We start from the raw sequence: 27805 nt of genomic DNA, 5'->3' as shown, positions 1-27805 counted from the left end.
CTGCACAAATCCAGGTTCTCTCACTCCCTCACTTTGTAAGAAACTCAGTGATTTTTAAAGCCATTTAGTTTGTGCGCTTGAGGCCTGAAGAAAGTGCTCCTTCACTTAAACTGACATCCAATTTGGAAAGGATTTTAAATTTGAAATGAGTAATCAATCCATGCAAGTCCGTTTGAAACAGTTTATGAATCCATCCAAAAAATGTATGTACATTAGGTTTCCGTTAAAATGTCACTACAGAATATAAAATATTACAATCTTGAGAAAAACAAATAAAATTTAACTTATTTACATACTTTACATCAATACATATGGCAAAAAGCATACCCTCTTTCTACTAAAAGTGTATTAATACATGGTTATTGCAGGCTTTGACCAATCAATACAGAGGTAATACTGGAATGCGTATTGTACATTTAGTTTTGCAATTTCAGTATTAGCTTTTCTGCACGCTGTCTGATACCTTTGAAGGACAAGCTACACAAAAGTGAAGGCCACAGTTTTTAAGAGAATCGAGTCATTTCTTCATGGGATTAAAAACAGATTTAATCAAAACAATATTTTACTTTTTTTCTTTTTGAAAGACCATGGATGCTGTCATTTTAATACAGTAGAAGATCCTCTTAGAATGGCAACTTTAATAGCAAAATGCCTGCTAGAAGTACTACACTCACCTCACACAACAAAGCCATTTACTTTCGTATATTTATGGCTTTAGTAGAGACTGTCATCCTGCTACACCAAAAGAGCTTGTGCCTGGCTGCAGAAGATTGCTGAAGGGTGTACCAGGCACAATGCAAGAGAGAACAAAGGCCTCATCCTGCAGTTTTCTTGCATGCAGTAACTACTCACTACTTTCAGAAGTTCTGGGTTCGTGAAGTACCGAAGGATTGTTCCTTTTAATTCACCAAACTGCACACCGCTCATGACATACTACTCTTCTTAGAACCACTTTGCTATGGCTAAAATCTGCCATTCATCACAAAACAATTTAGCATTAATCACTTTGGCCTCAAGAACACTGATTCTTAAATCCTTTCCAGATGATAAATCAAAAGGTCTTTTGCAGTTAGTGCTTTAGGCTCCTCTCATGTTTGTTACACTAAGCAATATTTAAAAAAACATACTAAAGATAATTGAGCAGCCTTATAAAAATAAAGTTCGTTAAAAAGAATGTGCTTTTGCAGTATTAACATTTGTTGAAACTTTTTAACCAATTTCAAGACTTTTTTAAAGTCATCCCAAACTTGTTTGTCCAATTTTTTAAAAGTCGACTCATTTGCAAATGAATGCCTTAATATTTTAAGTTGCTGATCTCATCAACTCAAACCTTGTGCAGTGGTATGAAAAGTGAGTAGAATGATTTTTAGTCTTTGTCTAAGACTTTGTGAAACTGCAGAAGCAATTTACAGTGGTTTTTCCAGTCTTCTCCATGCTGTTCTTTAAAGGAGTGTATTGCATCTTGCTTTGCAAGACACTGTTGCAATTGTGTGTTTGGATTAATGCTTTTCAATCCCAATTTTCCCTGCATGTTCTTCTCTTACCCAACATGTCTCTGCAAGATGGGAAGGCTCAACATGCTAAGACAAACATTAGGCTTACTTCACAGGCTGCTTTTTAAAAGGGTGTTATGTGAAAACATTGCAGGAATTCACAACCTAACTCCACCAGAAGGGTCTTCATTTAGGAACATCACTCGAGGCAGAAAGGTTTTCAAAGGAAAGTAATGCAGATCTCCTTAAGAATTCTCCTCTTTTGTGGACTGATCCTGTCCACTTTGTGTAGAATCCAACAAGTGAACGATACTACTGGTTCCAATCCAATTCCTAATTCCACTTTGGCAGTTATTACCAAAATTAGAAACTGTACATCGTACTTGCTGTAGTACAACTTCATTTCTGTTTTTCCTAAACTCCACTAACACTCATGTTAATTATTTCAATGATGGTCCTTTCAATACACTGGCATAACTGAACGTCAGGGTCCATGCTTCCTATATTCTTTAGTCCATTCTTATAAAATGAATCTTTACAAAGTCCTGATTGTTCATTTGGTTTCTCCTTTAGTTGCTGGAGACCTATGCAAAATTAGATAGAAAAAAACATAGTTCAACAAAAACTGCTTCTTCTCCTATGTACACAGACAAGTGTGCACGTTTTCAGATGGTAAACTGGAAACATTGTCCCTGGGGTGGTAGCAGATTAGAGCCCAGGTATGCACTGGTTTAATCCCATCAACCTTTCTGAAGATACTGAGGGAACATTTCTGTTTGGTTTCACTTAGGTCCACCTGTTTTTATTTTTGGTTGGTTCTTTTCTGACAGAAAGACAATGGTTTTAATAATTCCTAGGGTAAGGGGCACAAAGCCTCACAGCACCCTGTGAAATGGGTATTCCGTTTGCTTTAGAAAGGGGAGGAAGCGCAAATCTTGAGTGACTTGCCCAAGACGACATAAGTCAGCAGTACAACTGGGAATAGAACCTAGCTCTCCTGTGCCAGCCATTAGACACTTCTTCTCCCCTTATAGATGCAGCAGACATCACCCACCAATGACATTCCATTACAGGCATATCTTTTTTTTTTTTTTTTTTGCCATTTTAGAATGTGAAGTACAGGCACTTATACTTGAACTTTACACACCTTTTCACTATGAGTTACAAGCTAGTCACTACACAGAACCAGAATATCCCTTCTACAGTGTCCATCATTCCCCTTCCCCAGGCTATTGTAAATGTTATTCCACGTATCCAATAGGACACTCAGTTACAACCCTAACCAACAACTCCTCTCCTGCACAGCATGATATTCTCACTTAATTTCCAGAAAGATATTCATATTTGCTAGAGATATATAGTAAAACTACTATATATGTAAAAAGAAAAGGAGTACTTGTTAGTCTCTAAGGTGCCACAAGTACTCCTTTTCTTTTTGCGAATACAGACTAATAGGGCTGCTACTCTGAAACCTACTATATATGTGTACCTAATGTGTGGGTCAGCTTGATTTCAACTCATTTCCACTCTAACACCCTGCCCCAGGAAACACTGTTGCGATGGAAAAAGTCAGAGAGTATATTAGAGCTACAACTATATTAAGAAAACAAAGCAATCTAAAGTGTCCATGGGAGATCTTTAAAAGCTTCAAGGCCAATCATTAACAACCACAAAATGCATGGAGTGAACTTTTGCTGTCGCTCGGGTGCATGTAGGAGAAAAAAAGAAGCCAGGACTTTCCAGACCCTGAAATTCATGACAATTTAAGTAATAAATCTGTATCAGTCATGGATTCTGTCAGTGAACATCAAGAGCAAAGGGGAACCAATTCCAGCCAGGAATATGAAGATTCTTATTCTAAGCCCAATGAGCTTCTATAAATACAACAAAATGCACCTGGATAGAGCGAGACTCTCAACAACAAAAAGTAAATTACAGATGCAATGGTAAAAGGAAACAAGGAGGTAATTGGTCTTTCAGGTGAAATCGAGTTTTCTTCAGGGGTGCATTAATATAAGAATGCCCATACCTACTAGAGAAAACAGCTTGAGACACAAAATTCTATCAAGTGAAACAAAGTTTATAAAATCTAATAATTTAAGGGCAAGAAGGAAAGGGCCCAGTTTGCAAGAAGGGCTCTCTTGATGTCAGTTTCCTGTTTTCTTCTGCAAGATATACTTATTAGCTGAAAGGTCCCTTCTTTCTGGGATAATAATCATCTCCTTCCTGTTTCTAAACAGCCCACTGGAAAACTGAATAAGAATAAACTTTATGAGGCACATTTTCAAATCACTGCATAAGGGTTTAACTGCACCTCATTAAATTAAAGGGAGTTGCATAACAAACCTTACACAACTCCGGAATTTTACTGCGTAGAACAGGGATAACACCGTGGACTTTATTTCTTAGCCATGTTTCAAAGTGAGATACTCTACCCTGTTACAGCTCATTTGTACCCTAGAAGCAGAACGTCCAATTTCATTCATTCTTAAGGAAATAATCAGTGCAAGAGGTCCATAAAATATATTAGAAGCCAAAAGCCTCTGCTTATCCCTTTCATTCCAAGTCTGCTATTGCAAATACCATATATCACATCCTCTTATGGCCCTATCTGCATTTATAAAAACCAGGGGGAGGGGGGAGAGGAGGGTCACTTTCACAGTGACCTCAAAAACCCACTGTAACCTTTCAAGATGTTAAGAGATACAGTTGTTGAATTATACCATTGAATTATATGTCTTGAATTATACCATTAGTTTTGGAATGTGCAGAGTCATTACTTACGTGTAATAATTGGATCAAAGTCTCTTGTCTGTGTAGCAACATCAGATGCACAAACTTGTCCTATCTGTATCAGCAGAGACATAATATCATCATACAGCGGAGGAAAGGCTTGGCAGAAGGAGACCAAACAAGGCAGAGTCGGCATGAAGAAAGCATAGCGCTTTGTCTGGGTTAAAACTGGTAAGGAAGGGGAAATGTTTAAAAGAATCAAGAGCTGTCATTACATAGAATCATAGAATATCAGGGTTGGAAGGGACCTCAGGAGGTCATCTAGTCCAACCCCCTGCTCAAAGCAGGACCAATCCCCAATTTTTGCCCCAGATCCCTAAATGGCCCCCTCAGGGATTGAACTCACAACCCTGGGTTTAGCAGGCCAATGCTCAAACCACTGAGCTATCCCTCCCCCCCAAAATCATTTATGATTGTAACCCATGTCCTAAAATGCCATTTCATGTTATGATTAAACATGTTATGTGCATTTCTTATAAAGCCAAAAAAACCTTAGCAAACATGCAACATTATTCCATGCTACTTCCTCGTGCATTTAAAAGGCATAAAATACCAATTACTAGGATTCTTCTGTGACATCAGCAAGATAAATAAGATAAAATTAGACAATAAGTTTCTTTCCTGCTTTCTAATTAGGATGGAATCCAAATTTCCTACATGCTAGTCTCTTAAACGTTACTTAATTCTAACAACTCATTAGGAACTCATAAGGGATGAGAGAACAGTTTAACTGTTGGTTTGCAAGTTTCTTCACTGTGCCCAGCACAACTGTCTAAAAATTATACTAATATAGAGATGAAAAATTTGTATGAATATACAGAACTTTTTTAATCTTGTTTTTTTCATTAAAAGACAGATTGGGATATCGAAAGAGTGTAGCGGAATGTATATTTCCTCTTAGAGCAGCAGTTCTCAAACTGAGTCGGGACCCCAAAGTGGGTTGCGACCCCATTTTAATGGGGTTGCCAGGGCTGCCTAAGACTTGCTGGGGCCAAAGCCCAAGTGTGAGGGCTTCAGCCCTGGGTGGCAGGGTTCAGGTTACAAGCCCCTTGCATGGGGTCCTGTAGTAATTTTTGTTGTCAGAAGTGGGTCGGGGTGCAATGAAGTTTGAGAACCCCTGCCTTAGAGTAAAATTACAACCACTTCTCCGCAAAAGTATTCTAGCGTTTTGATGTTATCTGGCTGTTTACCTGTTAACAGTGTTCCCATGACATTGATAGCTAAGCGAGCCACACTGAGCGATTTAGGTAATGCATACTGGATACACAGATATGAAAGCAGCTGGATGGCAAATATCTGTGGGGGTAAAGAGGGAGAGAAACATGTAAAAAAAAGTTTTTTAATATAGATTTGCTTTGCACTTCTATCACACTTCCAATCCAAAGATCTTTATAAAACAATTAATTTGGCCTCTACCTTCTGCACGGTAATTTGTCCCCATTTTACAAATGGGGAAACTGAGGCACAGACAAATGAAGTTACAATGTTTATAAAAATGTTTTACCAAGCTAATATTAAGGAAAACCATGTTCGTGAATTTAACATCAACGGGAAATGTTTTTCAGCATTCCCTTGCAGTACTTTGCAGCCCAGAGAAAGGTTTCTCCAAGGTTAAATACTTCCAATGCCTCTCAAGCTATATGGCCATACAATACCTGTTTTTCAAGTTCAGGTTGAGCAATGAGCTCTGGTATGAAATCCAGACAGATATGCATGGAAGGAATACCTGCCACTGTCAGTGACAAAAGTTCACATGGATAACCCTATTTGAACAAGAAGAAAAAAAAACTTTATTCAATTTCATAAAGTCATACTAGAAGCTTAACTGCATTAAGTTTTTTTTTTAAGCCCTTTGTTTACATTGTTTTAAACATTTTACTCATAACATTTACTCAGCGCCTTAACACAGACCAAGATAAAGTGTCATCCAAGTCGTGTTTGCATCAAGACAATTAATTTGCTTGGCTTTCCAGATTTTTACAAGTACCACCAGCAACTTCTGCAGAGGCAATCCTTCTCCTTCTGTTCCCACACGCTCAGCCAAATTCATGCTTTTAGCACAGACACATTAACAGGCTTAAAAAGCAGCATTAATGTGAGCCAATACACAGAACGTGGCCCTGAGTGCAAACAGTTCCTGCTAAGGAAAAAGTAATTGGCACAAATTGTGGAACAAGTGGGTTGGTTACAGGCTGAGCACATAATATGGATTAGCCCCATTCCCCACCCCAAAATGCCTACTCCAATACTATCTGTAGTGGTACAGGGATACATATGAACACATGAGTGGTGGGGAGAAAAAGTTGTACCTAGCTGTTTCCCTCTTGACCACTGCTTTTTGAGTGCCTGCATGCATGCGGCCAGATACCTGAATAAGCACTGGAAGCTGGGTGTAAAACAACTACTATACTAAGAAAAGCTCTGCCCTTGTTCTCTTTCCAACATTACATGAGTGCACAGGTTTTAGATTCATTCTGCATTGCCCTAGCCAACTATCACTTCCTGAAGAGCCATTACAAAAATGTGAAAAGAAGATGTAGCCCACAAAAAACTGACCTGGAAGTGAACTAGTTTAACGATGTTGGGATCTGCAATGTACATTTGATGCAGTAGGCAGCAGATGAGACATTGCACTTCTCGAAGATTACACAAAAGGCTATCTTCTTCCTCTTCTAGGCCCTTACTCTGGGGTCCAATGGCAGCAGTACTATGAATATTCTTTAGCAGGCTGTGAGAGTTGCTGCCCTGAGCTTTCTCCTCTTCTGTAGGTAAGCAAATCTCTAAAAGGATCTGCACAGCAGCACTGTCCTGGAAAGGAGTCAAGCAGCACAAAAGTTAGTAAAACAAAACGAAGCACGAATATATACGTGTACTCATGGAGCAACTTATATACAAACACACTGCGTCCGTGGAAAAAGCGGATTCAGGAATGAAACATTTGCTTGTTACATGCTCTGCCCATTCATCAGATATAGTCAAACAACATAACCACACCAAGGCTATTATCCACCAAATGCATGTGTTTTAGATAAATTATGTATTCCAGTTCTCTCTCTCGTTGCTATAATGTTCAGCTTTTGTTCACTGAAACTGGCAGACACTATGCAGCTACCAGGGACTATTTTACTGTTACCTAAAATCCTAATGTCAGTATAGGACGTACTCAATGTAACTTTACATAACTATATGCTGTGTGACTGTGTCAGTTACTGGCAACGTAAGAAACTAAGGCTTGAAAAATAGCTACAGTTGATCCCGTACAGAAGCTGTGGATTTGCTTGTTTAATGCTGGAATAAAGGGTAATGAGTTATTAAAAACGTTATTTTAAATTGAGACTAAAAACTTAAGCAACAAGAGCCAAAAACTTTAAAAAAAAAATCACTAAAGCTTCAATGGACTAAGAATAATTCTCTAGAAATCAAATATTGTTCTATAATCCACACATAAAGACTAAGGAGTTTTAATATTAAAAGTTGTACACAGACTATACATGCAAATACATGTGCCCTGTATGCAAAGTATACAAATATCCTGATCTAAACTATCCTAGCTAGTGTAAAATATTAATCCAAGAGATCTATACTTACAGCATCACTCTATAAAGAGGGAAACCAATCCTCCCCTAAGCTGGTTCTAGATCAGAGAAGGCTACACAAATGGCCATGCAGTACACTGCATCCAGAGGACAATAAGCTAACCACCCAAGTATGAAAACCTCTTCCTGGCTGATCCAAACTATAGTGGCTGCGAAACTGACTGCTCGATCACTCTCCCAGCTGGAGGCAAGTTACAAGTGGCTAATTACACTTTGTTGAGAGAGAAAGAAAGAGAGAAGCTTGTGTGTAAAATAAAAAGTACTCGCAACAAGAGCTCTGAGACATTAAGGTAACCAAATCAACCATTCCCTAGCCTTGCACTTCGTAAAGTTACTTAACAGAAGCAGCTAACACCATTGAAAAGACCTTCAGGGGGCTGTCACATTTGCTCATGCTCTATAATTCCAATGTTGTGAGGGTATAAAAATACTCCTCTGGACAATGGGAGGGAGAAAACAAAAAGGGGAACAAAAGCAGAACTCTTTTCTATTCTACTGACAGAGAAAGATGGTGTTGTAATGGTCAGCCATCAGCATGATGCTCTAGGCTAGAAAAATAGATGAGAGAAAAGAGTTCAGGCTATTAGATACAATCTGGAAGTTGAACAGAGTGTCAGTTTTCTACTTATGATAGGAGAGGTCAGTATAAACAGTCTCTCTGCTTTCCCTACTGTTTATATTTGTCTATAGTGCTTACGTATTTTGGAGCTATCATCATTAGCTTTGTATCTTCATTACCATCCATTTCATCACTATTACCTGGGCAGCAAGCAATGCATTTTTCAGTTCCTCTCTGGTAACTTCTGGGGCCTCTGGGCCCATCATATTTTGGGATGGCCTGATGTCCTGCTCAGCCGTTTCCTTTAGATGGGAACTAAGGTAGGCTTTTGAAGCTAGGAGATATCCATTCAGCATGTGCAGAGTAATATCCATCAGAGGCGGACACCTAACAGATGACAAACAAAAGGCAGTTACTGGCTAGAATGGGTAGAGCATGCACACATGCTGGATAAAGCTGAGTAAGGAAAGTGTGAAAACTCCTCTGATTGACAAGACCCATATAGGCTTTAACTCAAGCTGCTACCCAAGTTAAACGTCAAGTTGCCATGTCTTCACGGCTACTGTAACCCAAGTTAGCTAACCCGAGGTAAGAACACTTCTTTTTTTCCCCTTGCACAGTGAAGATGTACCCTTGGTTGCAGACTGGTAATACTACAGCTCTTCCACATGATAAAGAGCAGCATGTTGTCAGCCAAAATTCACCTCTAAAGGGCCTCCATTCGACTCTGCCTTCCACGCACACAAACTACAATATGCGTAAATTGCAAAAGAAACTGACCTATTGCAGCCTAGGAATGAAAGGGAGCTGAAAAACACCATTCATGTATGTTGCAGCCCAAAGTTTGATGGTGGTAATGCCTTATCTGTATAGGCAAACGTAGCTGACATCCAGCTCTCAATTCTTCTCCAAGTGCTTGGGCGTTAAATCCAAATTTGACTGTAAATTAACATAGGCCACTATTCTCCCTTCCATTTTTAGAAATGTGGGATCTTTAAATCGCACATGGATATCCAGGTAGACAGAGGACGGGATTTTAATATCTCACTCAATGGAGGAGATTAAAACATGATGTCAACACAAGCTTCAATGCCTGCAGAGGGATATTGAAAAGAGCCTGGAGTCAACTGGAAACTACTTACTCCAGGGGAATAATGGATCAATTACTAGGGGAAGAACTAAAGCTGAAGGGGGCGGGGGGGGTGGGGGGGGAGAACCCATAGAAACTAGAGAACATGAAGACGAAACAAAGGTAAGTAAATAATAGTTATAAATAAGTGAAATGGGAGGATGGGGGTGACAAAGAAAAAAGAAAGGTAAAGAACAAATTCAAGCTTGAGAGGATTTTGAATATTAGAACATTTTACAGAAGTCATCCATGAAATACCATTACATGGTAATACTTTAAGTAAACTCAAAGAATAATAATTATTTGTATTACCATAGTGCCCAGTGACCCAGTCATGCACCAGGACCCTGTTCTGTTAGATGCTATACAAAGAGATCAAAGTCCCTGCCCCAAAGTGCTTACAGTCTCTAAGTATAAGGTAAGAGACAACAGGCAGATGCTGACAGATAGGAGAGTACAAGGAAACAATGAGTCTATTGGTCAGCATGATAGGTGGGGTCTCAGAACACCTGAGTATTATGAAAAGTTAGCTGGAGTTCACTTACCTGTGAACTCTCTGATCACATCTTAGTACAATGAGAGGGTCAATCATCAGATCATTCTGAGTGTACTTTTGCTGTCGGACTATCTTTACAGAAGGCTGCAACGCGTTAACAGTCATCACCCACAACCTACAAGGACATTTTTTTTTAAATCTAAAAGCTACTGCTTAAATAAAACAGGATCACATGGATTAACAGACAACAGCTGAAATAAATGAGTGCCAGCTAATTACACGTTCTCAGCCTACAGTTAAAATCCTCAGTTTACTACACTGATTATTAAATATTACTTCAAGGATTAAACAAGACATTTTCTTACAATATGCATTTTTCTGGAAAGTCATCCATCCAAGGTGTATTTTCAGTGCAATACAGAGAATCTACCTGTTCTAAAAAGCAAGCTGTCAAATACATTTGTAAGCACCTGGGTCCTAAATTTTATGTTCAGCCAGCCACCATAAATGGATGCATGCCATAATCCCATTCTTAAAGTGTATGTGAAGACAGTTGTACGTTCCTTTTTTTTTTTTTAATGTGACTTTTGTTCCTTTTTACTTATCTATGAAGTCTTTTATAATGGTAAGAGGTACTTTTTCTTTGGAGAACAGGTACAAGTTTAGCTCCAGCAATGTCATTATACAAAGGACCTGACCTCATGAGGTGCCAACCTAAGTTCTGGGATCAAGTCCACAGCCTACCACCATTCAGAGCAGTAGCGTGTCAAAGTTGAGGAAATAGGAGATGGCATTCTACCACTTTACCTATGTTAAACTGAACAGTAAGCTGAATCTACCTTCTAGGCATCACAGTGTTAAGGACCATCCAAAGCTTATTGACTGTCTGAAGAATTCTCCGTGGGACTCCAGTATTCAGCAGCTGGTTCATATTTGATGTCAATACCTCTGCATAGGGGATCAGCTCACCAGAAGATAGTAGTGTTAAGTGTTCTAGAATCTGCATCACCTGGGTGTGATTTCCTGGGAGCATGGAAAATGCTACAGGAAAAAAAAGCAGTGGGAAATCTGATCATCAAACTAGCCTTCTGCCATTTTACGAATCCTTGTTTAAAATGAACCATTTATAAACCTCAGTGCTAACAAGCTTGCTGCTGTACAGTTCCCAACACCACCACCAAAGTGCAACCTGATGGAGTGGTCAGAAAGAGCAAATAGCTTCCAACCAGTTGGCTGGTGCAAATCACAAATGCAGTTCGTGTAATGAATAGAATTAGAACCCATCCTAAAGAAATGCCATGGCTTTTCTTTGAGGAGAGGCAAAAAAGAGTGAAAGTTTCACTGCAACATAAGGAGCTAGTGTTTCTAGAGTTCAGCAAACTCTATGAAGACCAACTGATATGATCTAGGCTGTGATTTCAAATAATTTTTATATCATAGGTAGCGATTCCAAATAACTTTTATGCTGCACATAATAGATCTGAACTGTACAGCATAAAACTATATTGGGGAAGCCATCTTCACTATGTCCATCGTAAGTTACACTGCAGAGAAGCAAAACAAATATTTTCCAGTCTAGTAACAGTATTTGTAGTGGTACACTTGAGAATCTAGTGGGTGTTTTTCCTACCTAGCTATTATAATCCTCAATTATGCACCTACAAACACAAAATGAAGGGAGGGAAGGAGGAAAAGCTACATTGCTTATCACATGCATGTTATTTTCAATGTTTATGTAGGCCAGACAACTCAACTATTAGGAAAGAAAACAGGAACTGCCTAGTTCACAGTTGAAGTTATTATTTACCTTCTTGGAGTTGTTTGGAAGAATGGTTTTTGGCGGTGTTGGTAAGAAGCATACGTCGCAGCAAGGCATCTGTACCCGTAATTTGCTCCTCACAGATCCAATCGTCCACAATACACAAGTGTGGGTAGTTAGTAGCAAGGAGGCGCAGCAACGCAGAATGCAAGCCTTCAAGAGTTAAAAAGAGCTCAGTCTCTCCAGTCTAAATCCCAATATATTTTTGGCTGAATAAATTGTGTCCCTATCACCTCAATAGCGAAGTTTCATTGAATGAGTTCTGGGAATGTCCTAAAGTGCACGTAGTTCACCTCATCAGTATTAAATAAGCTTGTGTATTTACAGCCTCAGATTAGAGCTCAAATATCTACAATACAAAGGAAATGATGATGATATCTTCTACCTTTCCAAAATGTCACACTCTGCTTCAGGTAGACGAAGGGAGACAGTAAACTGAAAACTCTCAGTCACTTTTACAGAACATTTGACATATGTCAGGATCCACCGTAAGAAATGGAAGTTTGTTCCACAAGTTTCAGACAGGTGTACATTACAGTTATTGTTATATGGTAGCTTTCTCTAAAGATGGATCTAAGCTCACTCTAAGCTGTTGACAGATTTTAAGACAGGTAAAAGCAGAAAGACCGCATAAATTTGAGGACCCAAAAGGTAGGAGAACTGCAAGTTATAAAAATATCAATAAAAAGACACCACCACAAACCAGGAGAAAGCTACTTTCTTATAGTTCCGCTCAACAAATACAGGACATCAGAAAACAGATCGTGCTCAGTTTCTGTTCTCGTATGTTAAGACGCTCAGATATACCTCCCAGTTCCTGCTGCAGTCCTTGTGCCTGCCGGATAAGGTACTTGATTGGAATCTGATCCATCAGTGCTGAAGAGTAAGACTTGGGCTTTTTTTGCATGGCAGCTATAAGGAAAGACATTTACATACTAATTAAGAATTCCTACCACTATTAAAATCTTATGCGTTAGACTAGAAGGTACAAGCGAATTGAGAGCTCGGGCTGCCAATCTACTTGCTCATACTGCAGATCATAAGGACAACAGAATCACCCTCTGATGAAGTCAGAACGGACATTTGATCCAACTATATTTTCCTGCTCTTAAACATGAAATCAGGACCCTACACCAAGCTCTCTTTTTTTAAAAAAAAAGATAGTAATAAACTCACCAGTTCCTTGCATTTTCATAGCACTTCTCCCCCAGCCCCACATCCTGAATGACCCCAAAGTGCTGTACAATTTGTACATATAGAGTTCATTCGACCCACCAATTAAACACAATCACTTTTGAGACAGCCATTTTGTGCCAGGAATATTACACAACAATTACTGCTAGTAAACTATAAGTTTTGTCAACTGAGGTTGCAATGAGAATTTCAAAAACCAGACTAGAATTATTCAAGATTAATTTTGACCAGGACACTTAAGGTAACACTCCTAGTCTTGTGAAAAGTATCAGGTGATCCTTAATGACCAAAGGACCTCGGCTCTGCAAAGAGTTTCACCTACCACCTCTCCCTTCAGTTCATGGATCATCACTGGATTTCTGCCTCACTAGTTTTAACCAGGTCCAACCTTATCTTATGAGACCACACCCCAAGTCTGAATGTTCTTTATTCAAAGAACAACATGGTAAGACGGTACAGTACTATGCAGAATGTATTCTGCCAGCACACACCATATTCTACAGCAGCATGCAAGCTATCAGCATGGGAAGAAACTTGATGAATTTTAATATGACATTTTACCCTCACATAATACTAAGTAGCATAGCACACATTCAGTTGACATACATATTGATGAATGCTGGAAGATCTGCAAGGTAAAACGGTGGCTGGAAATGCACACCATGCTTACCAGCAGGTTTCCACCCAAATCAAATGTGAGTTCATGAATTGTAGAACACTCGTTAAGTGCCGGTTTAAAGTATTTCATAGAAAGAGTTACTCAGCCATGTCCACATTTTTAAAAAAAAATACCCACAAAGCCAGAAAATAAAGTGCCAATAATATAATTCATTGCCATGTGAAAAGAGCATCCAACACTACCAAAAACGTTTTGGTATTTTCATCACTTAGAAAGCAGTTTATTATAGAAAAATTTGAGGTAACTTTTCTGCCAAGTTTCACCCGGGCGTGATCTGAAATGGCTGACGTAGAACACAGACAACAGAACCACAGGTTCATAACAGAAGATATGCTGGCTCCTACTCCTGACCTCGAGTCTTCTGATCAGCTACATAATATTGCGATAGATACAAGAGTCAGTGCTAGCTCTCACAGAGTGAATAAGAACATTAGAAGGTTCTTACTGCTGTGCTCATTACTACAGCAACTGAAATTGATGTCACTTGTTTTAGGAAGTGTCAGTTCTTCTTGTTGTCAGATTCTGACATTTGTTCATACAAGATCTCTTCAGTTTCCATTTGACTTTCAATCACAATGATGTGCACAACACACACCCACGTACCTAATGTCTTTGTGTTAGCCAGGAGGGCCTCTTCATAAGACAGGACATAATAGAGGACAAGCAGCTGGGCTGTGATACTGTAACGCTGATTAACACGAGCATTTTCTCCCTGCACAGAAAACCATACAGAGGTCATGTTGCTATATAGCTCTTATTCTTAAAAGGAAAAGTTTGGACTCAGCAGAGAACATTGTGGGGGAAAGCAAGGCCGCCAAGCTGAAGTCAAAGTGACATTGTCAAGCTAAATTTGGCCCAAGTTTAGAGTTTGGGGTATTTTTGTTTTTAAAGAAGTAATTTAGAAAACTTCAGACCATTAAAAGTGTTTTGATATCTTGGGCATTTCTACAGCTAGAAGCAAGTGCTGATTTGCCTTAGGAAGCCTGGAACAAGCCCCTTATGAAAGTTTCAGCCTCCCATTCTCACTCCACATGTAAACAACTGCTTCCCAGAAATATAATATAGGGCCTTCGAATTAAAATATGATCTTTAACCTGGGAGCATACAAGACAATGCAAGAATTTTACTGTGAAAGCCAGCCTCATTTGCCACTTCAATTTGCTGCTGGAAAGAAGTCATCATTTAAAACCCACATATTTAGCAAAGGCAAGGGTTGGTGGTGCTGCAAAGGCAGCAAGTTCAGCATTTTCCAGGGAGCAGGGCAAAGAGTGGCAATGATAGGATCTGAAGGGAACCTCATCTGACCATCTTTGGCCAGAAAGGGGCAGTTTAGGACATGCAGAGTAAAAGCAGGGAAACATAACAAGGCAGTGGTCAGATTTTCTAGCAAGGTTCCGTATAGCATATTGAAGACATTTCTGAATTGACACTTCTGAGGACAGACATGTGAGAAGTAAAAAAAAAAATAAAAATAAAAATATTTACCCCAGTGAGTCCTTGAAAAACATTCAAGATCTCCTGTTCTGTGACTGGCTGATTTGTGGCCTCTGGGTTGGATTTAGATGCGGGAGTAAGAATAGAGTTAATGTAGACATCAATAAGAGGAAGTAACTGAGGATGGAGTGGTGTGGTGGTTTCACACAGCTGTCTATAAATCCAATCCTGGAACAAACACGTTACACTTAATAGCAGCAGCAGGTGACAATGAAAACACTGTTCCTACTTTTAGGTGCAAGTACAACTCTATTTTAATCAAATGAATTAATTTAGATCCACCAGACAGTTAAATTCACACACTTTCAAAATTAACACTTTGGAAAATAAAGGAAAAGCATCAGCTCTGGACTGAGCTAGATGTCATATCTCAAGCACTGGGAGAGTTTCCTCATGCTGCACAGCTCTAGTAATACCTCTTGGTCCTACTCAGGAACATTCTTACTCTTCCTTCTTCCTGATTAGGATTTTAACAAGTGTACAGATGGAACCTGGGATAAACCATGTGTGACTTAATTAGGTTGTGCACACTGGTTTACAGAGCTTAAAGCCTTGCACGCTAACCCAATGTACTCTACCCAGTACTAGTCCCCAGTTACCAGATAGCGGTCACTCACCAGCTCAACAAAGATTTCATTTATACTGTAAATTTTCATTAATCGATATTACATAAAAACAGTAGAAATCTGTATCCCTGTAGATTCTGGTTAGCCGCAGGAACTATTAATGGAACCTAAGCCTGATCATCATGCAGTGTTCTGGAATGTGAATGGAACAATTCTCATACCTTTATGGACACTTTGTGTTTGGTGAATGACCGACTCCTTAGAAGCTGGTAGATACAGTGAATGGGCAAAAACCCAGTGATGTTGGCACTCAGATTTCCTGTTACAGGCACACGAACTGCATGGGCTGTGACAACCTATGGGAAAAATTATAGTATTCAAGAAAAATATTTTCATTCCTTTTCCATTATCAAATTATTTTCTACAGTACTTGCATAAAACCAGTTTATATAAACATTACAAACAAAGAACTCTGTTAAAAGATTACAAAATCAAGAGCTCAACAGTCAGGAAATGCCAGAATTAAAATTACCCGTGAAACTCTAATTTGGCCACTCTGTGCGTACGCAATATGATCATGCAATTAATGGCAGTATCATAATGCATATGCTCAAGGGACCCAAATTAAAGTTTCACAGACCATTTTAATTCTGACATTTCTTAAAACTTGAAGGCTTGATTTTGCAGCCTTAATGTTCTTTAAATGCCCTGTGTGTATGTATAATTTCCTAGGTTTTTAAAAAGAGCAAACTATTAAAAAAACAAACACAAAATTCCATCACTTGGAGTAATACTGGCACCCACATGATTCATCAGCAAGGCTGGAACCTACCGCACAGACCTCTGCCACTTGAGCAAATGGAGTAATTGATAGCAATAGTAGATTGTCATCCTCTTTATGGATTAGCACTAGCAGTGAATCGAGACTTGGCCAGTGGGTTTCAAAGATGTGTTTATGGGGGAGGAATGGTGAGATTCAGGAATCTTAGGTTCCATTCCAGGCACTGAAGGGAGTGTGCTCAAGTGGGCATATACTCGAGCCATTTTCTCCCTCTGACCCCAAGCTCCAAAGCATGAAATGCTCTAGCACCTCCAAATGTCTTAACTCTTTTGGCTTAAAGTTTAAAAAAAGCCATCTGAGGCAGAAAGCCAGGATATAAAATTTTAGTCCAAAGTTTGGCAAAGTTATAATCATCTGAACACAAGGTCTTAAAATGAGAAAAGTTGGACCACATTATTAATGGTGCCATCAGCTCTGCCTACGATGTTCCAACCAGGGGCCTCCTTTAAAAATGGTTTGCGCTTTGAAGAAAGATATGCTTACAGTCCTTTTTTCCACCTGTTGTGCTTTTATGCTGACATGGATGACCATAGATTTTAGGTTTTTTTATTTTCTTTTTTTAAATCACCATCTCCACAAAAATAAGCAAAAAATGAAAGATCCAGTTCTGCCAGTCCCACTCATGGGGAGCAGGGCCACACTGAAATCAGTGGGACTAATGACAAGATACTATTCAACATGGGTAAGGACGGCAGAAATAAGTCCTAAAAGATCTTCCTTCTCCATTAGATCTGCTACAATAACTCTGCAAAAAGAACAGGAGTACTTGTGGCACCTTAGAGACTAACAAAATTTGAGCATAAGATTTCATGGGTTACAGCCCACTTCATTGGATGCACAGAATGGAACATATAGTAAGATATATATACATACACACATACATATAGAGAACATGAAAAGGTGGAGCAAGAGACTAATTACGAGCTCAAATAAACCCCAAAGATTACCTGTTCAGTGAAAATCTCCTGCGTAAAGATGGTCTTCATTCTGCTCAGTGAACTGGGCTTAATAACAATCTGAAACAAATAATGAGGTGTTTGCCCTTGGGCTTGAAGATCTGGCTTGTTCAAACGTGTAAAACGTTATAAATAGCTTTTAGTGTTTAACCTATTTAAGCCTGGATAGGAATCTGCACTGCCTTTGTTAAGGCCATACTTCACACATTAAAATTATACATTTGCAATTCAGTCTATTTTACATTCCAGTGTCACGAGCAAGATTCTGTATCTCTTTCCCACTCTGAGAACTCACTGCTGTTTTTAAATGTAGTGAAGTCAGAAGCTCCCACAGGGGAAAAAACTGAATCCAAGACTCAGCTGATAAGTAAAACAGGCCAATTTTCAGATACTGCTTAAGAAGTTTACATGATATGTGACTTTTCTACGTTTTTTTAAATGAAAGATTTACAGTTCTTTTTACAAAGGACTTTGCATTACAACTTGCAAAAAATGGAGTCTGTTAGAAGAACACTGTGTACATTGAGAACACAAAGTTCATTTCAATAGGGCAATTCCTTTTGAAAATACTTAGTTTGATATCTTACACACCTTTTAGCATACAGAAGGCTATTATGTTAACAGGCATTCATGTTTCAATTCTACTTCTCGATATACATTTTGCTTTTATGCTAAGGAAATCTATTTATGCTAAGATTCTTTATTTAAAGATACAATTGTACAGAACAAAGTAGAAACACAGATTTTCAGTTGTCTTTAGGTATAAAAGTCAGATAACACTGGAATAAAACTCACTTATTGATGGTGTATTTATAAGAGAAAAAATTCATTCGGAGGAATGCATTTAGAAGTTACCTTCATTCCCAAAGTAGAACAGACCAAATCAATGATTGCACTAAGCTGATTGCTGTGGAAATACATGGCAACCAGTAAGAGCATCTCTCCAAAGGAAGCAGACACCCCAGAAATGCTGTTGGAACAGAGATGAACGAGTGAGTTTCCAAAGGGGACACATAAAACCTTGGCTTATTAGGTTATTTTGAAAATTAAGCTCTCACCTTTCAAAGTAGGCTTCTTCTTTTATCATCCAGCTCAGCCACATTACCATCAGCTGCTCCTGTTCTGGGGTACTAAACAAAGAAGTTCCACAACAGCGGTTTCATTTTTGGAGCCGCACATAATTTTACTAATAATCAGCAGACCCAAGGAGTTAATAGTCAAGAACATACAATCAGAGCACAAGTGCCCTTACACTGAGAGAGACTTTTCCTCACTTGTTCATCAGAGTCAAACAGGCTAATCAACATGAGCACTTTTAAATCTGATAGCACCTACAGCAAAATCTGTATAAAAGTTCACCCTTATTAGGTAATTTCCTGTTTTGAGAGCATACCAAGGGACCCCCAAATAAAAGAATTCTTGCTCCACCTTTATTAGGAGGCCACTTCCATTAAATAAGTATTTTTGTCAACCCTTTGAGTGGTGGCGTAAGATACTCACCAAACGCAGTCAGTGAAAAAGGAATACAGAAGGCCTAGTCCAGGAGCTTAACTATAGCACCCTGCAATACCACAAGGCAAAGCAGCCTAATGCCTGTACTCCACTTCCCAAAGCACTTTGCACTAGTCAGAGGTGGAGCATCATCAATTTATTAACCCCACCAGTGATATAACCTCTTTCTGAAGAGGCTCCATGTCCATAGAGAATTAAAAGAGGAAGAACACGTGGAGAGCCCACATGCTTCTGTCTGGGTTACCGCTGCCCTGGCCATGTTCCACTAATATCTATAGAAGGCTCTGTCTCTATTGTTCTAAGTACCTGACAAGGGTGGAGAAAGCCAGGAGCATGCAGAACGAGAGCGATACAAAGCGAACACCAGCTGGAGTCGCAGGAGGACGACTCGTCATTAGCTGAAGTAACTGTTCAGCTTCCTCATCAGTTGGTCTAAACAAAAGAAGTGAAGGACGTTTTCCCCCACAAAAAAAAGTCAATTTATCTTACGGCTGAACGTATTTCCAACCTGCCTACACTGGTTATAGACTATTTACCTTAGAATTACAAGTAAGTATATCAATATATGGTTATAGAAATTACTTGGAAGTTCTCTTTGGATTTAAGAATTCCAAAATCACTGTTTTAAAGATTTCATTATAAAAATATCTGCTTTAGAAGTCCTGAATAACCAGATAGATATCTTATGTACTCTCAATTATCATCATGTATACTCATACAACTAGAAGCCACAATGTAACAAGATACTGTGTTATCATTAGTCAAGCAATAGAAACAAACCAATATAAAAAAATTAATTTAAAGTAAAAAAAGCAGTGTATTGTGACATGATCCAATATAACCAGGATTTTCAGCAGTTTTCTGCCTTACATACTGCTCCAAAGACAGATCTCTATATTTTAAAAATGATTCTATAGGAACAAATATTACAGAAAAGGAACCAAGAGATTTCTCATATGAAATTCACTTTAGACAATGAGACTTCTCACAAATGCATTCACCCCACCAGTCGAGGACAGAAAGCTTTCTTGCCAAGAATGTAGCAGGAAAGGGAATTACACAGCTGTTTCTGTGGATTTTAAACTATATATTTGTTCTGTCCGAAACAAAGATAAGGAACCTTTCAACAAGCTGGGAATTTCAACTCCAAAATAGGTGAGGAGACAGAGCAAGCAGAGTGTATTCTCAGTCCTAAGTAAAGCAAGTCCCACTAGGTATGGACCAAGGACATTATGGCAGAGAAGAAAAGCCCAGATTGGAACTGGCTGAGATTCCCAATAGTTGAAAGGTCTTATTTATTTTCAGATGGACAAACAGCTAGTAAGAATACCAATAGCAAGAAAATATTGATTACTTCAGACCAGCGATCCCCATCAAAGCACAATAGAGACGTAACAAGGCGCTGGCTTTCACAACATGCTCTTCTTTCAATCCAGAATACACAGATACATTTGGTTCCATGTCGGCATCTGCTTCTTCTACAATGTGTGTGCTGCGAACAGTGGGAAGGATCCCCATTAATTCCAGAAGCAGCTGCCTTCTCATTTGCCAGAGCACAGAACTGACATTCTCCTTTTTTCGCTGTGGGAAAAGGTGAAAGAAGCAAGCAACAGTAATTCTAGGAAAAACATATCAATCTGGCCATTTTACTACAAGGTACATTCCTAGTAGTTGACAATTCTAGTGAAAGTCCATGCAGCCACGTTAACAACAATCATTTAATTGAGTGGGCTGCGGCCACAGCAAAACTGCATTATGATGCTCTATTTCAGTGAGGTACAGACATTAAATAATTGCAACAAGCCAATGCAGGACTTTCTACTGCTGGGTATGAAATAAACTGTAGCGAGACTGACAATAATGGAACTATGCTCTAAAATCATCTACGATCTAAAACCTTATTAGATCTATGGTCCCTCAGTCCACATGTCTATGAGACTATTGTAAAATCACTGAGACATCAGAGAGGGACCACCAGATGGCGCTCTTCAGTGACCCTATTCTAGAACTGGCAGACCCGAGGAGTGGCGTGCAGTTATTTTCAGAGGAAGGTTTCCCATAAATCTGGCCTTGCAGTGAGGTGTAAAAGCAGGATCACTGGGAACAAAACACACACAAAACCCAAACCGTTGAACTTTATTTTTACCAGTTCTCCAGGAATTCTCAGATTCTTACCTGTTGTCCATTTCGAATAAAAGTCCCAAACCATGTCCGAACTTTCGCATTCGTTCCAAGTAGTAATCCACTCACAAAACATACCAGGTCACTCACTCCATCATCCGAAGATTCATTCTTTGTGTGATCCAGTGTCAAAGCCACCCCAAGGCCTGGTAGGTGGCACTCTTCCACCTAGCACACAGCCAAAGAAAGCCAGTCTCCATTTTACAAGTGATCCTTAATGGAACATTAGAAAATTAGGACTTATGTGCCATTTCATAATGAACCGATTGCAGGCTTACCACCATGCCTCGGATCCTCAGGGCCTGGGAAGGGTTCATTTTACACAGGTGACGAAGCGCCTCTGTCCTTCGACGGCCTCCAAGGCTTTCCTCATCTTGACGTTCACCATTCTTAATCAAACCTCTACAAACTAAACATTACGGGGAGTTCTGAAAAGCCATATTTTGCACTGTACAGTCACTCAGACAGAACTCTGAGGAGCTATTTTGCTCATCATTATTTACTATATGTATTATAGTAGCACCTAGCATCCCAAATCATGGGCCAGGACCCCAGTGTGCAGGGTACCATACAAACAAAGAACAGAAAGACAGACAGTCCTTGCCCCAAAGAGCTTACCGTATCACCACAAATTTAGGCATGATCCAACTGACCTCAGCAAATCATACCTGTATCTTCCCCTCTCAAACTGAAGTCAAGTGATGTGCAGTAGAACCCTGTTTATCTGGTTTAATCGGGACTGGGGCCAGATCAGATCATCAAAACTCCGAATAAACCGGAGAATGGGAAAAAGTGATGCTGCAGCACCATCTAGCAGCCACAGGAGAGATGGCCCACTTCTGGTCCTGGAGTCCTGGTTGTTCAGTAAATGCAGAGAGCCAGAGATAAATGGGGTTCTACTGTATCTGGCAGTCCTGGAGTCTCCAACAATGCAAGTGATACAGCATGGACAACAGCAGTGTAAGTTTCTCCCCTACTCCCACCTCAGTATGCCTCAGGCTGACCTGGAAGGAAAACTCGCAGAGGCAAAAGGGAAGCTCATCACCAATGACCAATCATTTCTTAGCCTCTAATCAGCATGAACTGTGATGAGGGCTTTGTAATGGGGATGCTCATATACTAGGAACTGGACTGATGTAGTCTACTACCCAACTGTGGTGTTATTTTGTGGTCACTATTGACTTGGGTCAGATTCAAACTGGTGACCTAAAGATAAGATGCTGCATTTTAGGAATACTGTGACAGGCAGAGCAGTGAGTCCCAATTAGGCCTCCTTGGAGAAAAGCAGTGGCCATATCACAGGAGAGCGTGAGCATTAAGTGAGGGAACGCAGCAGGACAGGAATGCCCCTAAGACAGACACAGATGTATCCAAATTAAATTTCTCCACACAAGTGTCTCCGGGCTACCAGAATGAATACTACTTGGAATGAATTTTTAATGCTCAAGTTGTTATAAACTCCCAGAAAAAAAAGGTGAACACCATAAATTACAGCCTACCTTCATTAAAGCTATCAGGAACATTGGCCACTAAGAGACACAGGAACCAGGCTCCATTTTTAACATGTAGCAGAGCTTCAGCCACATCCACTATGGGTAACAGCGAAGGCAATTCTGAATGGAAACAGGGTTTTAGAAGCCATTGCACTCACTCACAGGGTTCTAAGGGTCAATCTCCAGTTAGCATTGGGCTTTTAGGATTAACGAATGGGCCACTTCTCCTTCAGAAGAGCTGGCCATTAGTTTTACATCAGTTAAGATGACTCCAGAAATAAGGGTGGACTTTTAAGTCTAAAACCATCTATGAAATTAGAACCAGTTTAGTGTTAGAGTGAAACATTGACAAATTTTAAAATAGCATTACTCAAAGCTTCAGAAATACAGAATAGCGCACCTGCTTGTAAAATACAGAGAACATCTGCTGCTTCCTCCAAATAGACAGGACTCTCAAAGAGTTCAGATGACTTGAAGAAAAACTCACCATTTGACTCCAAAACCTACAGAAAGAAGTTGTTCATCATGGTACAAGCTTAATAAGGTGACTAAATAGCATAGCCACTGGTTTCCATCAAATTCACATGGATTTGAACTCAATAGATTGCGTATGTTAAGAATGGTCAATAATAAACTGAATATTTTGCCAGTAATCAGTTCTGCTTTAACAAAATTTCTCAGGAACCACAGAGTTGCTCATAATATTTGAGCATGCAACTGCAATTATGGTAAACAAAAGCAGCCTCTGAATTTCACATAACAAAAGGAACCAACCCTCTTAGGTGGTTCATCTTTTGGGAGCAGCTCTTTCATCTAAAAACCATGGCTGTGATTAAAAACAACAGCTCATCATTAAATCAAAATGACACATAGGATATTAAAGAACCTCAAATGCCTGAAACTCTGTGTAAGGATACAAAATATTTATCCCAAAAAGAGTTTTGGTTTTCTATTAACTCACTATGCTTTCGATTAAGTGTTCTTAATACATATACTGTAGGTATACATACAACTTCAAGTATAAAATATTTCAATGTGGTCTGGTACCATAAAAGGCTACAAGGTAATTAATCTGCTTATAACTTCATCAATAAGACTATGATTTTGTCAGGGATATTTTTAGTAGAAGGCAGGGACTGGTCACGGGCAATAAACAAAAAATCACAGAAGCCGTGACCAGTCCCTGACTTTTACTAAAAACATACATGACAAAATGGGAATGGAGGAGGGTCCAGCATCCTTCCCCACACCCTACAGGAGCTGGAAGCTGCAAGGACTCCCATTGCCCAGGTGCTCGGAGGGGTCCCACGGCCACTGAGCAGCTCCGGGGTCCCTCTGTCACCGGCAACAGTGGCTGGGAGCTGCAGGGGGCCCTGGCTCCTCGCAGTGTCTGAGCAGCTCAGTGGTCACCACCAGTGGCGATGGCCTGTCAGTTGCGGGGGTTCCCGTCACCCGCCATTGCTGGGCAATGGCTGGAGGGTCCCCAGGCTGCTCCCGGAGGTTGGGCTGCTGCGGGGCCCCCAATGTCAGGGAGGTTGCTGGAAGTCACGGATTCCGTAACTGCCGCAACCTGCGTGACATAATCTTAGCCTTAATCATCAGTTACAGCACAACCATCTGCGGAATTTTGGATCAATCATGCTGTAACACTGTAACAAATGTGTGCACTTTTATAGGGAGAAGGAAGAATTTATAGGAGAATAATTACTGTACTAGTTGAAGTAGAGTTATAGAAATAGCAATAATGCCTGCTATATATTAAAATTGAAAGTACTTTTTCAAACTTAATAGCACTGTCCACTGATAGTTGTATAAATCTGATAAATTCCCAGGTGGAAAAGTAAAATAAAGTCCAATACAGAGGGTGGGAGTGGTCAGGCAACATTTGCACAATAGGCTGGGAGTAAAATTTTCAGGAGTGCCTACAGCACTTACAAGCCTAATTCCCATTTTCAAATGTGACTTAGGCACTTAACAGCAAAAGCCCAAAGGCTTTTAAGTGTCTAAGTCACTTATAAAAATGGGATTTAGGTACTTTAGAAAAATCTTATCCCTGGCCTTTCAGTTCTAGAAAGCTGGATTCACATGGGGTTTAAATTACCAACAGAGCTAGTCTAGACAATTTAGCATGATTGACCATTTCTGCTTGATAGTGACCTGGGATTGGGGTAGCTAAGGGATTGGAGGTCAGTATTCAGATGCACTGGCAAGGCCAAATGCAACATGCACAACATTAGACTGATTTTTGCCAGGTTCTCAACACTGCCATCTATCAGCTTCTTCATCTGCACCAATACCAAATTTACAATCACTAAGGAATTTAAAAAAAAAAAAAAAAAAAGACATTCACCTTATTCATAATTGCCAATAATTCACTAAGCACAAGACGAAGCCGACGAGGGGAATCACTGTGCTCAAACTCCAAGGTCAGACCATGCTGAAGTTGTGACACCAAGATGCTTTCTCCACCGCCTCCTCCAAGTTTGTGTCTAACAAATAATTAAAAGGCAAAAACAGCTGTTTAAAAAAAATAAGGCATAGAAACCAATAGCGTTTTTGGTTATTCTGTTCTATATAGGTTCTTATATCATGCTCATCACCATACTTTCGAGCACTTTAAATATTAAAGCAAGAAATAAAACACAAACTACGCTTGTTTTGCTGATTCTATGAAACTTCCTTGATAGTCTTCTCAGGACAATAGAAGAGTTATGAGTTTCTGACATTTTCAAATCTCATTCGATAGGGAAATAATGCACATGACAAATGCTCAAACGCACTGTCAAAACACAGGTGCCTCTATCCCCGCTCAATACACAGACCACAGCCAAAGCTAACAAGTGCATCTTCATGGTTCCAAGGGGTGCCATCCAGCTTCAGGATGCCCCTATTTCCCACACACCCTCAGAAGCCCTGAATTCCAAAACTTAGTCCTTCTGGTTAAAGGCGATTGGATAGGACTTCCTTTGGAGGGCATCAGTGTCCCCTTGTCCAGCTTTGGAGGTGGGGAGAGAACATTAAGTTACTGAGAAAAGCAATAAATCCCACCACCTTCGCTGCATGCTGATCTATTAAGCCCAAGGTATAAGAAACTCGCATGGGATGTGAAATAGCGTTTTAGCACAGTGCCACTTGAGCATCAAGACAAGCTAACATGAATAGCTATAGCTATTATATTCTGGAAGATAATAGCAACATTCAGATTAAATATTCACACATACACGATTCTAAACAATCATTATTTAAAAATATATACTTTTAGCTACCTAAGCTGCTGCTCTTTGTTCGCATCCTGCTCCAAGGCATGAAAATCCACAGACAACAAGGCAACAATTGAGTTGACAGCTTCCACTCCCGAAAGGAGTCGAAGGATAAGTTTTTTATCCTGAGCCCAGCTTTGGCTCTGATCAGCTGGGGCACAAAGAGCCATTCGCACCAGGCAAGGCAACAAAAGCCTTAGCTCTGGGTCACTTAGTGCTGCCAAGCGCACAACATCCACCTTCTGCATTGCTTCAAATGCATAGGGGCTGACAAACTGAAGGCCAGAACACTCTGCCATTTTTACCACCAGTCCTAAAGACAAAACAAAGATACAATTATCAGAAAAAAATAAAATAAAATAAAATAAATGCTTCATTTGTATAGGGTGCATCACAGCTTTTGATAGCTCTGGGCAGGTAAATGTGGTCTAACAATTAAAGCAAACGACTAGGAATCAGGATTACTGGGTTCTGTTCATGTCTCTGAGGGTGGGTCTATGGCTTGGAAGAGGGAGGCTGCGACAGGACGTCTGCCTTCTATCTGCAGCTCTGGGAGGCGAGGGAAGTCTATTAATCAGGGCTCCCAGGTGCTATTTTCAAGTGTCACTAAGAGCTCACATGAAGTTAAGTTTGTGAGCCTCTCCAAGTTTGTGAGCTCTGAGATCCCGGGGCACCAGGTCTCCAGAATGGGACACGCCTCCAACACAGCCAAAAAACCCCGAGGAGCCAAAGCAAGGATTTATTATAACTGCCTTCATCTCTGCCACTTCTATTACAGCACCCACAGTGGGCTGCTCAGCAGCCTCACCTCAGACTCCAGGGCAAGGGGCAGCAGTGCTAGCGACCTGGGAGTGGGAAGTAACACGACTTGCCCAAGGCTGCAAAGCGGGACAACAACAGGGCCGGGAACCCTCCTGCAGGGACTACGGGGCCCCGCTCCTAGCCCTCCACTGAAAGCAGACCCCAGGCGTCCAGACCCCAGCTCTGAACCGCCCTCCTTCCAGAGTGGAAACAGGACCCCGGCGTCCGGGCCCTCGGGGGGACTGAAGAACCTTCCCCCTCACGACCAGGACCCAGGCGTCCGGGCCCTCGGTGCGTGTGGGCGGGGGGGAGCTCTAACAGCCTCACCCCACAACGAGGACCCAGGCGTCCGGGACCTTCCCCGTCGTGCGGGGAAGAAAATCCCCGACTCCAGCTAACCTAGGACTCGTTCCCCTCTCGCCCCGAAACCGCCACCGGCTCGGCTCAGCCCCGCCCACGCGCCGCTACCTTCCGGCGGGGGATTCAGAAGCTTGTCCCCTGTTAATGACATCACAGACACCAGCTCCAATTACGTTGTACGTGTGACAGTCGCTCCTAGCGAACGTCAGGACGTAGGAGGAGGAGCTATGGGCGGGAAAATATTGAAACCAGCGGCGGGGCGGAAAAGCAGCGAATGGGCGGGACAACTGGCAGGCGCTCGGGAAGTGACGTCAGGCGGCCGCGGGCTTGAGCGTGGAAAGTCGTTAGTGGTTACGTCAGCAGAGAGCGTGAGGGTGGTCACAGAAAGGGCACGAGCCCAGCTGGCGGATTTCCGGGGTCAGTCAGCAGACGTGTCTCCCCCACAGCGCGTGAAGCCCGCGCGCAGCCCGTGGCCACCGCCCCAGCCAGGCGAAATAGCGTCTGACGGAGTGGCGTCAAGTCCCCGGCCGCGTGGGGACGTTACAACCGGACTCAGGTTTCAGGCCCAGGCGGGCTGTGAGGC

At 40.7% G+C, this 27805-nt stretch overlaps 1 protein-coding gene across 3 annotated transcripts; it reads right to left on the bottom strand.

Annotated features, from left to right (window-relative positions):
- Positions 1-167: 167 nt before the first annotated feature.
- INTS2 (integrator complex subunit 2) lies at positions 168-27353 on the bottom strand. 3 transcript variants are annotated; one of them, XM_077836386.1, is made up of 25 exons: positions 27262-27353; positions 26068-26374; positions 25152-25290; positions 23202-23304; positions 22808-22921; positions 21587-21717; positions 21303-21476; positions 20482-20708; positions 19434-19559; positions 18674-18745; positions 18471-18585; positions 17607-17675; positions 16040-16174; positions 15244-15420; positions 14362-14470; positions 12693-12797; positions 11874-12038; positions 10906-11107; positions 10116-10241; positions 8642-8828; positions 6843-7094; positions 5942-6049; positions 5477-5582; positions 4278-4454; positions 168-2077 (listed from the first exon to the last, which is right to left on the bottom strand). In XM_077836386.1, the coding sequence occupies exons 2-25, from the start codon at positions 26358-26360 to the stop codon at positions 1908-1910; spliced, it is 3582 nt and encodes a 1193-aa protein (XP_077692512.1). In that variant the 5' UTR covers positions 26361-26374; positions 27262-27353; the 3' UTR covers positions 168-1907. The 3 variants fall into 3 exon arrangements, with proteins under 3 accessions (XP_077692512.1, XP_077692513.1, XP_077692514.1); XM_077836387.1 differs by having other exon boundaries at positions 27331-27348; XM_077836388.1 differs by having other exon boundaries at positions 1939-2077; positions 4278-4341; positions 27262-27335.
- Between the last annotated feature and the right edge of the window lie 452 nt (positions 27354-27805).

The sequence above is a fragment of the Eretmochelys imbricata genome, chromosome 17 (assembly GCF_965152235.1).
Source record: "Eretmochelys imbricata isolate rEreImb1 chromosome 17, rEreImb1.hap1, whole genome shotgun sequence".
NCBI classification, from domain to species: domain Eukaryota; kingdom Metazoa; phylum Chordata; order Testudines; family Cheloniidae; genus Eretmochelys; species Eretmochelys imbricata.
This window is presented reverse-complemented; position numbering and strand designations above follow the sequence as displayed.

Excerpts from the sequence above, each read along its gene's own strand:
- INTS2 (XM_077836386.1), bottom strand. The coding sequence starts at position 26,360 with ATGGCAGAGTGTTCTGGCCTTCAGTTTGTCAGCCCCTATGCATTTGAA. Across the intron at positions 20,709-21,302 it reads TTATTCGAAATGGACAACAG|CGAAAAAAGGAGAATGTCAG; the intron begins GTAAGAATCTGA and ends CTTTTCCCACAG. Across the intron at positions 8,829-10,115 it reads TGTGATCAGAGAGTTCACAG|GTGTCCGCCTCTGATGGATA; the intron begins GTAAGTGAACTC and ends GTCATCTGTTAG.